Source organism: Anomaloglossus baeobatrachus, chromosome 12 (assembly GCF_048569485.1).
Source record: "Anomaloglossus baeobatrachus isolate aAnoBae1 chromosome 12, aAnoBae1.hap1, whole genome shotgun sequence".
In the NCBI taxonomy this organism is placed as follows: Eukaryota; Metazoa; Chordata; class Amphibia; order Anura; family Aromobatidae; genus Anomaloglossus; species Anomaloglossus baeobatrachus.
Genome location: NC_134364.1, coordinates 61,406,297 through 61,420,295, shown reverse-complemented (window position 1 = coordinate 61,420,295; position 13,999 = coordinate 61,406,297). Strand labels below are relative to the sequence as shown.

The window sequence follows — 13,999 nt, the reverse complement described above, 5'->3', positions numbered from 1 at the left end:
ATAAGATGTCCTGGGTTGACTTTGTAGACACCGGTGATGTCAGGCAACAGTGCTATCCAATGTTATGTGATGCCAAGTTGTCCATTTTCAATTAGTAGTTGTTCTGTATTGCTAATGCATCCATTAACTGTAGGTGGTGAGTAGGATGAGGCTCTTGGAGGGGGCCCAGCTCTTCGCAACCTCAATTATTGACTGTTTGAAGGTATTGCATTGGTTATGAAGGCCCACAATGTCTTCTGCTTGATTTTCCTGCATGCTGCCTACACAGTATTGCCAGGTACTACATTGTCTTATGGAAAAACGCTGAAACACCCTACACCACTATAACTACATAGGCACCATGCAGCTAAACAGTTAACAAGTAGAGATGAACAATCCCAATGTTCGGTGTTCAGAGTTCACATTGAACAGACTTTTCCCAAAGAACAGGGTTTGGGCGTTTTACGTGTGCTAACCATCCTAGCGAGCATCGCTGTGCTCGGGAATGCTCAGTGCTCGGCCCAGTGTGAGCCGCTTGCAGTGTTTGATCGGCTCGCACTGGGCGTAACAACAGCATGATCGGATGTAGTGTGTGCACCCCCCCAAAAAATGGAAAGACGCTCATCATATTCAGTATTTAGTTTGTGGCTGGTGGAGACCGAAACTGCCAATCAGTGACTTTACATGAAGTTCAGGTCAAGCTTAGTTCCAGAACCAAACTTTAAAAGAAGTTCGCCTGTAACCCACCGAACCGAACTTCCAAAATTCTGTTCATCTCCATGCACAAAAGGTTGCAGTGCTATGGCCTCTCCAAACACCCGATTATCACATAAAATATTGATAGTTCATCCGGAGGTTAGACCATTAATATTCTGATCCTTAAATACCCCTTTACATGAACGGCACATATAGAAGGGACTATGTTACCGATTTTTTTTTCGGGCTCGGAGGCCTAACTTTTCAGATCTCTGCATGTGACCACATATAGTTTTGTTATCAGAGTGACGCGTCTCTGACTTCACATATTATTTGTGTTGATTTTTCTCTGCTGAACCCTTAAAGTTTCTCATGTGATGCGCTCTATTAAAAAAAATATTTTACCAGAATTCTCACTCTCACCGATCCGAGCTTTGATGCCGCGCGCCATGCATTACCTTGTGATAACAACATTTGCCCTGTGCTCCTCTCTCCAGCTTTACGATGGCTGCACAAACAAGCTTATTTTTAGCCAAACTCTTTGAAGAGGACGTTTACCAAGAAAAGAAAAAAAGATTGAGGACGTACAGCTGTGACATATTTATTAGCTACTTGTCAGTTCCAGCATGCCACTGATAGACTCTTCCTATAAATGTAATGGGCACTTGTAAGTCTTGTAAACAAAGGCCATCGCCCGTAACCAAACACTCGGGCACCTTGTTGCTATCTGTCATCATCCGGCCCCATTCATTCTCCTCCAATGAGTTCACAGACTTATGGGTTGCGCCTTTTGTTGTTGGAGCCTTTAAAAGGTCATAAAACTTGGAAGTGGTATCTATAATTCTGCTGTATGTAATTATTCTGTATATGTAGCTGGTCTATAAATTGTAGCTTCTTTGCAATTTAAAAAGTTAATTTTACCCAATGGCTAAAACTATATAAAGATTCATAAAAAAAAAGAAAAAAAGAGGATAAAAATCAGTAGACCATGTCCACCCGATACGTTTTGGTGTTCTCAATGTCACGGTGACAGTCATGTGGTTTCTGGCAATAGAAGGTCACAGCATTTGACTGCACAGAATGCTCCCTGACTTTCTTTTGTTCCTGCTGTCAGGATTCATTGCACTAGGTAGCTTTCCTGCTGGGTTTTCATCTCTTCTCCTTTAGGACCTAGGGGAACTCTCCTTCTGCTCATGGCTAGGAAAAATCATGTAAGCGGAGAGTAGGATCGGGCATGGCAAGGCAAAATTTAAGTCAGTGGAGTGAAGGATTGGGCAGGGCTAGCCAAAAATAAAGTCAGCGGAGTGAAGGATTGGGCAGGGCTAGCCAAAAATAAAGTCAGCGGAGTGAAGGATTGGGCGGGGCTAGCCAAAAATAAAGTCAGCAGAGAGAAGGATTGGGCATGGTGAGCTAAATATTATGTCAGTGGAGAGAAGGATTGGGCATGGTGAGCTAAATATATCAGTGGAGAGAAGGATAGGGCACGGCAAGCCAAAAATAATGCCAGTGCAGAGAAGAATCGGCATAGCAAGCCAAAAATTATGTCAGCGGAGAGAAACATGGGGCATGGTGAGTTACTGCCATGTGTTCCGGTGATTTCCAAGGAAATATACCTAACTCTTCTATTCCAATTGAAAACACATCCACAATTGGGCGAACCAAGTGTGAATATTTATAGGGATATTGAGAGAGATATTGGTCACCCAACAGCGATCTAGGGTGTATGGGCACCAGTGTTGAGCATGTGTTTGGAGGCCAATATGGATATTATGGTATTGATGTTTTGCAAGGTGTACAGAGATAACATCAGGAACCTGGAGACTTGACCCATTAGTAGACACTAGTAGTGTGTATATGTCACATGGTTGGTGCATGGTTTTGTAATGGGGTCCAGGAATTCAAGCTGTGATGGAAAGTCAATGGACTCCCAGTTTAAAAAGAGTGTATTTTCTGCAAAACTCAAATTAAACCTCTATAAAGTCATATGGAGGACTTAAGCCCCTTTACAAAAATATACCTGTGCTATAGATTTCAGTACTTTTAGTTTTACATAAAACCGCTTTATTACACATGTAAATGAGGGCCTCATGGTACATCCTTAGTAGTGATGAGCGGGCACTATCATGCTCGGGTGCTCCAAACTCGTAACTAGTGATGAGTGGGCACTACCATGCTCGGGTGCTCAGTACTCGTAACTAGTGATGAGCGGGCACTACCATGCTCGGGTGCTCAGTACTCGGAACTAGTGATGAGCGAGCACTGCCATGCTCAGGTGCTCAATACTCATAACTAGTGATGAGTGAGCACTACCACTACCATGCTGAGGTGCTCAGTACTCGTAACTAGTGATGAGTGAGCACTACCATGCTCGGGTGCTTTGTACTCGCAACTAGTGATGAGTGAGCACTGCCATGCTCAGGTGCTCAGTACTCGTAACTAGTGATGAGCGGGCACTACCATGCTCGGGTGCTTTGTACTCGCAACTAGTGATGAGTGAGCACTGCCATGCTCAGGTGCTCAGTACTCGTAACTAGTGATGAGCGAGCACCACCATGCTCGGGTGCTCTGTACTCGTAACTAGTGATGAGCGAGCACTGCCATACTCAGGTGCTCTGCACTCGTAGCTAGTGATGAGTGGGCACTACCATGCTCGGGTACTCGGTACTTGTAACTAGTGATGAGCAGGCACTACCATGCTCTGTACTTGTAACTAGTGATAAGCGGGCACTACCATGCTTAGGTGCTCGGTACTCGTAACTAGTGATGAGCAGGCACTACCATGCTTGGGGGCTCGGTACTCTTAACTAGTGATGAGTGAGCACAACCATGCCCGGGTGCTTGGTACTCGTAATGATCAGTTGGTGCTTGTATGGGTGCGACTTGAGAACCCGAGTATAATGCAAGTCAATGGGGGAACTCGAGCATTGTTCCAGAAGCATTACCGGAAAAATGCTTGAGTCCTCCTTTGACTTCCATTATACACGGATACTTGAGCGCCCTCAACTGAGTATCCAACTGCTCTTAATGAGTACCAAGCCCCGAAGCATGGTAGGGCTCACTCATCACTAGTTACGAGTACCGAGCACTCGAGCATGATAGTGCCCGCTCATCACTAGTTACGAGTACTGAGCATGTCAATGCTCGCTCATCACTAATCCACCGTCGCTCACTTTCAGCCTCCTCCGCACTTCCTGATAGCTTGATTGACAATGCTTTCTTGCCAAGAGCAAGTGCTGCCTAAACTGAATCCCCGACCCTGCACGTTGTCACAGACACTGCAGGAGCACAGCACGTGCGGGCACACACACCGCATCAATGGTGGCAAGCTTTCTCCTGTCTATAGGGCCACTCTTGGTATTCAGTTAGCGGCCGCTGCAGACAGGAGAGCAGGATGAGAGAACACCTGCACTCACACTATGTATGTGTATACTCGCTGGGCTCCTGCGGTGTCAGTGTGCACTGTGCATACATAGGCTCGGGAATTCAGTTTAGGTAGTGCTTGCTCTGGGTATGCAAAGTGGAAGTACAGAGGATGTGAATTAAAGAGGTGGAATTGTTCATCCAGGGTTGCACCATGGACCATTCATTTTCATATGTAATAAAGTGTGTGTGTTTTATATAAAATTAAACATGTGAATCTATATATTTTTTTTACATGTATTTGCTAAATCCACTAAATGACTGTAATGTGGTTTAATTCGAGTTTTGGAGGTGACAGACTCCTTTTAACATAAGATGTTGGGGATTGACGTTAGGAGTAACATATGTTCCTACTAGCCATACATTGTCTGAAAAAGGAGATACGTCATTATTAAAGCTGAAATTCAGGACCCTTAGCAAATGCTTTGACAGATCCAGAAGTAATGGCTGATACTAATTTACTAGATGAAATTGGAAGATGGCTTCATCTCTTTATAACATATTGATGGATGATGTTCAGAAATAACATCAATAACCCCCTTCTCCCAAATATGCAAAGTGACTCATTGTACCAGATCCACATGTGTCCTGTTATTTATCCCAGGATCATTCTAGGAAATAATCTCCAGCCTGTTTGTGTCTGATGGGATTTAAGGACAATAAATAAATAAAAATACTGACCCGCACATCCAACAGGTGTAAACAGGTGCCAGCTGAAAACACATTATAACTACAAAACACATACAGCTGTACTCTAAAATGCTAACAATGAATAAGGGAACTCTGGTATTGCATTACTGCTATAGGAATATTTGAAAAAAAAGAGATATTTAGCATATGTGCTGGCATGCATGTGAGCCCGATCACCACGGCAAGGTGATCTATGTATAGTGGGAACCTAACTTGAAATGCCTCTATCTGGGCTCAAAACCTCCATGTCTGGGCAGGAAGGATCCAGCTATAAAGGAGGATGTGTGTCGCCCAGGGTTATGGGTATTCAATCCCGGGCATTGTACAAATGGGGAATGTCACTTTGGTGGCTGTTGCCCAGTCCCGTGCCCTGGGTCCTTTTTGAAAAGGGGAATATTTACAGGGGATTAGAATAATGTTCACACATGACGCCACTTGCGGTCTTGCAGCTATGTGGATGGAGCCACCGCTGCACAATGTCCACTACTGGGGCTGGTGTTAATGGCAGCCTGGATGGTAGGCCCTCCGCAAGCAGGGCCGGGCCCCAGAGGGTAGGTGATGTGACGGGTGTCGAAAGACGGTAGTCCACACAATGGGTTCAGTGCAACTGATTCTTTACTCAATTTCTAGTGGTAACTGGTCACCCGAGGCCAGCTGGTTTCATCTTGAGGTCCCCTTCGTCCCAGTTCCAGTTTAGTAATCTGATGCCTTCTTCCCCTGCACCTGTCTCTGGTTGGTGGGTCCCCATGGTGTAGAGGAACTGGGGGTCCCCATCTGGTGGTCTTCCGCAGCGGTCCGTATGACGGTAGCGTGAACCCTGTGGGGTTGGAGTCTCTGGTCCTGTCCCCGGTTCTCCCTTTGCTACTGAGTCCCAGACTTCAAGGTCACTGAAGTCCTTGATGGTCCTTTCGCTGTGCAGGTGTTATCAGGCCTGACTTGAGCTTCTGCCTGACCTAGGGTCCTGTACGCCATTAGTGCGTAGTTCTGGGAGTACTCCACCGGCAACTACCCTCCTGGTCACCAGGTTACTGTTCACTCCTAGTCAGTGCATCTTCTCCCTTTCACTGTCACTGCTAGACTGACTTACTGTCCACAGTCCGCCCCTCCCACCTGGTCAACTAGTGGACTGGACTAGCTCCACCTCTAGGCGGCCATCCATTGGTCCGACCCTAGCCTTGTACCATTTTATGGGGGATTGTTGGGGAAAAACTGGGATAACTTGGAGTGTTTGTGTGTTACTAGCACTGGTATTCTGGGTCCCCAGGGGGTAGGCCCTGCATCCCAGTGAGGATACAGTACCTTGAAGCTCCCTGATGGCTTCAGGGGCGCTACAGATGGACACACCCTGGTTATAGGGCGGAATGCTTGGAATCTAGCTGCCCAGACATGGATGTTTGTAACCCAGATAGGGGCATTTCAAGGTTCCCGGAGGTTCACAGAGATTACCTTGCTGTGGTGACCGGGCTCACATTCATTGGCTAATTCATAAACTAAATATCTCTTTTTTCATATATTCCTATAGTAGTATTACAATAACAAAGTTCCCTTATTCATTGTTAGCATTTTAGTGTGCAGTTGTATATGTTTTGCGCTTTAAGGACAGATATGAAAATCCTTTTCAACCAACAACGGGGGTCCAAAACTGGACAAAGCCAATTAATTCTGTCATTGTGATACATGGGTCATCCATACGAGGTGATTACTAATCACTCATAAATCTCCTGACGGCTCTGCCACTGCATTGTAACCAAGAAGTTACCTTGTCTATACATTTTAACGAAAGATTACTTACTGGAAAAACATATTCCTTTGGAAAATGAGATTGCTTTCTGGCTATTTTCGATCACCCATCACTAGTGCCTTGTGGAAGCCGCTATGCCTCGTTGATAAAAGTACACTTTGGTCCCGTTGACCTCTCATAATAAGGCAAAATCCATTTTTCCATACATGACTGATGTGGAAATTCCTAGCAGGGTCTCTACACCACATATACAGTGCCTACAAGTAGTATTCAACCCCCTGCAGATTTAGCAGGTTTGATAAGATGCAAATAAGTTAGAGCCTGCAAACTTCAAACAAGAGCAGGATTTATTAACAGATGCATAAATCTTACAAACCAACAAGTTATGTTGCTCAGTTAAATTTTAATAAATTTTCAACATAAAAGTGTGGGTCAATTATTCAACCCCTAGGTTTAATATTTTGTGGAATAACCCTTGTTTGCAATTACAGCTAATAATCGTCTTTTATAAGACCTGATCAGGCCGGCACAGGTCTCTGGAGTTATCTTGGCCCACTCCTCCATGCAGATCTTCTCCAAGTTATCTAGGTTCTTTGGGTGTCTCATGTGGACTTTAATCTTGAGCTCCTTCCACAAGTTTTCAATTGGGTTAAGGTCAGGAGACTGACTAGGCCACTGCAACACCTTGATTTTTTCCCTCTTAAACCAGGCCTTGGTTTTCTTGGCTGTGTGCTTTGGGTTGTTGTCTTGTTGGAAGATGAAATGACGACCCATCTTAAGATCCTTGATGGAGCAGCGGAGGTTCTTGGCCAAAATCTCCAGGTAGGCCGTGCTATCCATCTTCCCATGGATGCGGACCAGATGGCCAGGCCCCTTGGCTGAGAAACAGCCCCACAGCATGATGCTGCCACCACCATGCTTGACTGTAGGGATGGTATTCTTGGGGTCGTATGCAGTGCCATCCAGTCTCCAAACGTCACGTGTATGGTTGGCACCAAAGATCTCGATCTTGGTCTCATCAGACCAGAGAACCTTGAACCAGTCTGTCTCAGAGTCCTCCAAGTGATCATGAGCAAACTGTAGACGAGCCTTGACATGATGCTTTGAAAGTAAAGGTACCTTACGGGCTCGTCTGGAACGGAGACCATTGCGGTGGAGTACGTTACTTATGGTATTGACTGAAACCAATGTCCCCACTGCCATGAGATCTTCCCGGAGCTCCTTCCTTGTTGTCCTTGGGTTAGCCTTGACTCTTCGGACAAGCCTGGCCTCGGCACGGGTGGAAACTTTCAAAGGCTGTCCAGGCCGTGGAAGGCTAACAGTAGTTCCATAAGCCTTCCACTTCCGGATGATGCTCCCAACAGTGGAGACAGGTAGGCCCAACTCCTTGGAAAGGGTTTTGTACCCCTTGCCAGCCTTGTGACCCTCCACAATCTTGTCTCTGATGGCCTTGGAATGCTCCTTTGTCTTTCCCATGTTGACCAAGTATGAGTGCTGTTCACAAGTTTGGGAAGGGTCTTAATTAGTCAGAAAAGGCTGGAAAAAGAGATAATTAATCCAAACATGTGAAGCTCATAGTTCTTTGTGCCTGAAATACTTCTTAATACTTTAGGGGAACCAAACAGAATTCTTGTGGTTTGAGGGGTTGAATAATAAATGACCCTCTGAATAAACTTTTCACAATTTAAAAAAAAAAATAAAAAAAGAAATAACATTCTTTTTTGCTGCAGTGCATTTCACACTTCCAGGCTGATCTACAGTCCAAATGTCACAATGCCAAGTTAATTCCGAATGTGTAAACCTGCTAAATCTGCAGGGGGTTGAATACTACTTGTAGGCACTGTATATTGAGTTCATTTTGGAATTGGCCTTTAACCAGAAGCAGCATAAAAAAAATAGTGATTATTGTCACGATCAGTAAACTCCTACCCTAAAAAAGTAATTTGGACTTAAAGGAAACCTGTCATTTTGAAAATGGTATCTGATGGGGGAAGGATGTACAGTAGGAGGAGCTGGTTGGATTGATATATATTTTTGTGAAAAGTGTTACATTTTATTCGCAGACATCCTTGGTGTTTGTAGGCATAGGAGACCAGTGGGCGGGTCTATTGAGTGATTGACAGTCTTTCCTGTATGACTGTGTATGTGTTAGGTGGTGCTATGCTGGACCTGCGACTGTGGGTCCTGCGCTCGCCCTCACCCTGGAGGCACCTTTGATGGTAGGGAGGTCCAGGTCACCACCCTAAGCTCTGTATCCTGTCCGGTCGTGTCCTTAAAACCCCAACCCCGGGATGGGCAGGACTCCAGGTAACAACCTCCTAAAGGCACAGACAAGGGGATAAAACTGAAATACACTCACACCGCAAATGACCACAGATGAGAGACAAAACGACACCAGAGGGAATAAACCAAAAGGGGTAGCAGCAATTCACACCAGGGAACTCTCAAACCGAGCAGACAATGATTAACTGGTCACCAAATAGAGGTATGCCACGGACTCCAGGATTTCACCACTGCAAGCAGAGACCATCTTCGGCGGTCTCCTACTACACACCTCAAATAGGAGGAGACCAGCTGTGGAAGGAAATTAGCAACCTGGCTCTCAGCTGCTCCACAAGGATTAACTCCTGCATGACTGTGAACAGTGAAACAACTGAGCCAATGCCCAGCCGATCTGAGCACTTAAGAGAGACAAGGCTGTTTGTCGGACTCTGCAATGTGAACAGAGTCCGACGCTATAGAAGTAATTCGCGGATACGGACTGCGCATGACAGTATGTAGACATAACTGTCAATCATTGAGTAGGTCCACCCACTGGGCTCATGTATACAAACACCAGCTCCTACTCTATACTGTGCTCTTCACAGATTGGACTACATGTAACGTGACAGATTCCCTTTAAAAAAAGGCACTACAAAGAGTGTTTCTTGGTTGAGGACCCAACACATCCATGCACTACATGAACAGCTTATTAATTTAATTAGTAACAGTGTGTTCCTTCTTTTTCCTTGTGGTGGCGCTGCTGGGAATTTTACAGTTACTGTGATCAACTTATCATATGGTGATACCTTCTTATCCCTATAGAACAGTGCCCAAAAACCACTAGGGGACACAGACAGAAAAGGGTCCCTTTGTAAGAAGAATATATGGGCCCTTTCTAACCCCAAATTGCCTCAGCTTTGGAGTTATAAATGGGCCCATAGGCAGCTGCAAAGGTTCCACCAAAGGTATGACCGACCCTGCCAACAACCATGTAATTTCGCTGATTGTAAGCTGGCCATGCACATCAGATAGTTTTGTCAGCCAGCAGCTGTCTCACTTGACCACCCATGTTCTCATGCACACTCACCTTGGTTGAAAATGCATGTGTTCTGTATGGGATGATAAGAGTAAACAGCCACCGCATTCCAATGGTGGCGCTCTGTCTCCCAGAGAACAAAAGGAATTGAACGTCTAAGTTTAAGATATCCCATCCTTCTCTACCCAACATCATCTGTTGAGATGTCGATGGATGAAGGACGCTCGATGTACTGTCAAAGGAAAGTCAATGGATGAAGGACGCCCCACATACTGTCAAAGAGAAGTCGATGGTTGAAGGACGCCCCATATACTGCTCAGCTAGTGTATCAGACCTTATACCAATGAGTATAGGGACCTTTAGTCGCACTTGGTGGGCCCACCAATTACTTTCTTTCATGATCATTTCCTTCCTCGAAATCCATGTTCCTCTCAGCCGAGATCTGTGAGAAACACAAGTTTGCCGTCCACCAATAAAACAGTTTTTAATGGTTTAGGTTTTCCCTTTCAAGTCTGTTGAGTTATTGCTGGGAGACACATCGGAACATGCTTTAGTTTAACCTTCGCACCCCTCTGCCGGCCAGGTGTTTTGTCACATTGTGTCACAAAGTAATCGCTGTAGCACAGCTGGTCCAAGATCAAGCAGCAGGAGGAATATGGTTACACTATAACCAGGCTTTGTAAAAAAGAAAAAATGGTTCAGTGGTTTAAATGCTGCTCTACAAATAGCCAATCAAGATTCCAGCTCAGGAGAGAGAATTCTTGCATCGGAATAGTTCAAGCTGACCTGTAAAAATCCTTTGTACGACCAAGTGTAGAGTTCAAAGCGAGCCAACCGAATTATTTAGATGTGGATTCAGAAGCATATAAATCCATCAGTATACCTCCCCGCTATTAATATATGGAATGGCTTTAAATGGTTTTAATGGAATGTATGGACTGTGACAGCAGAGCGTGAAGCCTGGGCGTAGACAGATAATTTTTCCAACATGGGAAGGACTGTCTTTATTAGTGATGAGTGTGCATGCTCGGGTCTCATAACTAGTGATGAGCGGGCACTACCATGCTCGGGTCTCATAACTAGTGATGAGCGTCACTACCATGCTTGGTACTCGTAACTAATGGTGAGCAAGCACTACCATGCTCGGGTGCTCGGTACTCGTAACTAGTGATGAGCTGGCACTACTATGCTCGGGTGCTCGGTACTCGTAACTAGTGATGCGCGAGCAATACCATGCTCGAGTGTTCAGTACTCGTAACTAGTGATGAGTGGGCACTACCATGGTCGGTTGCTCGGTACTCGTAACTAGTGATGAGCGAGCACTATCATGCTCGGGTGCTCAGTACTTGTAACTAGTGATGAGCGGGCACTACCATGCTCAGGTGCTCAGTACTTGTAACTAGTGATGAGCGGGCACTACGATGCTTAGACCTTTCCTACCTAGGTTTGGTAAGAGCCCTAATTAGTGTGAATGTAACCTTTTGATTCAATAGATCACTCATTTGACATATTGGGCAACAAGGCGGTGGGGCACAATGCTGTCTCCGTCACTCAAGTCAAAAGACTTTTTGTGTGGCTGAATGTTATGTCAATTATGGATCTGCTACAACGTTGATTGTCAAAGGTTTCTTTAGAGTAACGAGTGTGATTGTTAGCAGTATGGCAAGCTTGACACTTGTAACACCAAATGGAAGAACAGGTGGAGCAGACAAAGACATGTGCAGAACTAAGGACGCTTCTTCTGGACAAGCTCCTGAATGTCCTTCAGATAAAGTTATTGCAGTACAGGATGAATATACTTTATGGATATACTATTCTTGTAAATTTGTACAATGCATTTATCCTTTTTTTTCCCCAAACTCATTAATTTTATCTTCTTGTTCCAGAATGCCCAATTTTCAGCTTTAATTTTCGACAAGCTCCAAGTGCCTGACTATCTGCAGAAAAGCAGGAATGAAGGAGAGAGTCGCTGTGACGTCTGCGCTACTCACCTGAATCAGCTAAAACAAGAAGCCGTGCAGATGGTTCAAACCATCAACCAAGCCGGGTGTCCGGATATTCTCGACCGTCCCCAAACATCGGTGCCTGTGGCTACCGTCATACCCAGGCTCTCGCCCCAGAATGTGGTCACAGTCTCCTCGCCGAAGGAATTGCTGATGATTGCAGGGCAGGTGGGTAGACAGTCTGGAAAATCGACCAATATTTTTACGGGGACAGAGCGGAGGAAAGGACTTGGATGGCCTCACGGGCAGGGAAGTTTTCCAAGTTCAAGTGTACAAGTGACAGTGGGTTCCAGCGGCATTGGTGGGGCACTGAGTTCAGTGACTATACAAGCTCAACAATATCTAGAGGGAATGTGGAGCATATCGAGGGTGAATAATTTCCTTCCTCCACCCATCCAAGTGAGTATTCCCAATCCAACTCTGTGTGTAGTGATGTCATGTGCGTCCTTATCTGTGAACAAACCCTTTAATCCCAGAATTATGGTAGTCGTAGCTGAACTTCCAACAGTCTGGCCACAGAATATAATGAAAGATTAAACAGACTACATAAGATGCAATTATACTAGGGAGCAAATTATAATTACTGATCCCAGGCAAGGGGCTGATTTAGGGCCCCAAAATTTTTGGTCCTGCATAAAAAAATGGGCAAAAAAGATGTATATAATGCATGAAGTATTTGTCTATATCTTGGCTAAAATACATAAGCTCGCAACCCACGTCAAGGGTCCTCATTAACTTGCGAGTCCCTATACTCAATTAATTTAGCATAGGAGGTCTGTTGCCTCCTGGATGTGGTATTGTAGGTATGGCCTTTTTTTCTGTTTGTTTGTTTGTTTTTTAATTGATTTTTGTACTGTTCAGTGATTATTTTTTCTACCATATAAACAGCACTGAATTGAATCGCCAAATCAATTGGATCCTTAACAAGTGCCAAGTAGGATATCTTGTAAATTTACAGGGCAATCTAGTCATTCCTGCAAAGAGTCCGAATTTCTAGGGGACTGGCAAAGGAACTGAACCACTTAATGGACATGGCATATGCAATTAAAATAAACATGTCTGATAGTTTTGGAGAATTTCTTGAGGGGGAGGAGGGGTAGATAACAAATTGGCCAAATTGGATGACTAGTAGAGATGAGAATTTTTTTTTTAAATATCTTGGTCCAGAGTACAGTTTGCTCCAGGACAGTGTTCACTTGTACAATGGCAATCCTCGTAAGGTAGGTCATGACGTTGTAGGCAGCAGAGGTGCACAGGAACTTCGAAAATTGGTGGTGAAGCAATAGTAAACACTGCCCTGGTCCCGCTGCCATGAAGGACCAATCTGGACATTGGACCAAGGTCGTTTCAATCTTTTTACATAAGCGGGCTTTACACGCTGCGATATCGGTCCCGATATCGCCAGCGTGGGTACCCGCCCCCATCTGTTGTGCGACACGGGCAAATCGCTGCCCGTGCCGCACAACATCGCCCAGACCCGTCACACATACTTACCTGCCCGGCGACGTCGCTGTGACCGGCGAACCGCCTCCTTTCTAAGGGGGCGGTCCGTGCGGCATCACAGCGACTTCACTGAGCGGCCGCCCAATAGCAGCGGAGGGGCGGAGCTGAGCGGGGCGTAACATCCCGCCCACATCCTTCCTTCCGCATAGCGGCCAGGACGCAGGTAAGGAGAGGTCCCTCGTTCCTGCGGTGTCACACGGAGCGATGTGTGCTGCCGCAGGAACGAGGAACAACCTCGTTACTGCTGCAGTAACGATTTTTGAGAATGGACCCCCTTGTCACCGATGAGCGATTTTGCACGTTTTTGCAACGATGCAAAATCGCTCATCGGTGTCACACGCAACGGCATCGCTAATGCGGCCGGATGTGCGTCACCAATTCCGTGACCCCAACGAGTTCGCATTAGCGATGTCGTAGCGTGTAAAGCCCCCTTTAGGTTTAGTTACTAGAATGCAAGATAATTATTCAATGTGTCCAAGCTCCAGTAACAGTACCAGCCCCCAAATGGGTCTAATTCTAAATCAGTGTTCGAGTTCAGAGTTCGGGTGCTTTAAGTATGCAAGCCACTCTTCCGAGCATCGGTGTGCTTGGGTACTTCCTCAGTGCGAGTCACTTGCAGTGTTTGAACGGCTCGCACTGGGGGTAACAACAGCGTTATTGGAAGTAGTG

The 13,999-nt window shown here is 45.5% G+C and overlaps 1 protein-coding gene across 3 annotated transcripts in view; it reads left to right on the top strand.

Moving 5' to 3' along the window:
* The window catches only part of KIF26A (kinesin family member 26A), a 214,439-nt gene that overhangs the window by 90,154 nt on the left and 110,286 nt on the right, over positions 1–13,999 (top strand). For 2 of the 3 annotated variants that reach the window (XM_075329914.1, XM_075329915.1), the window contains exon 3: positions 11,711–12,226. In XM_075329914.1, the coding sequence (XP_075186029.1) occupies positions 11,711–12,226 (516 nt within the window). The remainder of the gene's footprint in view (positions 1–11,710; positions 12,227–13,999) is intronic. The other variant, XM_075329916.1, reaches the window with a different exon arrangement.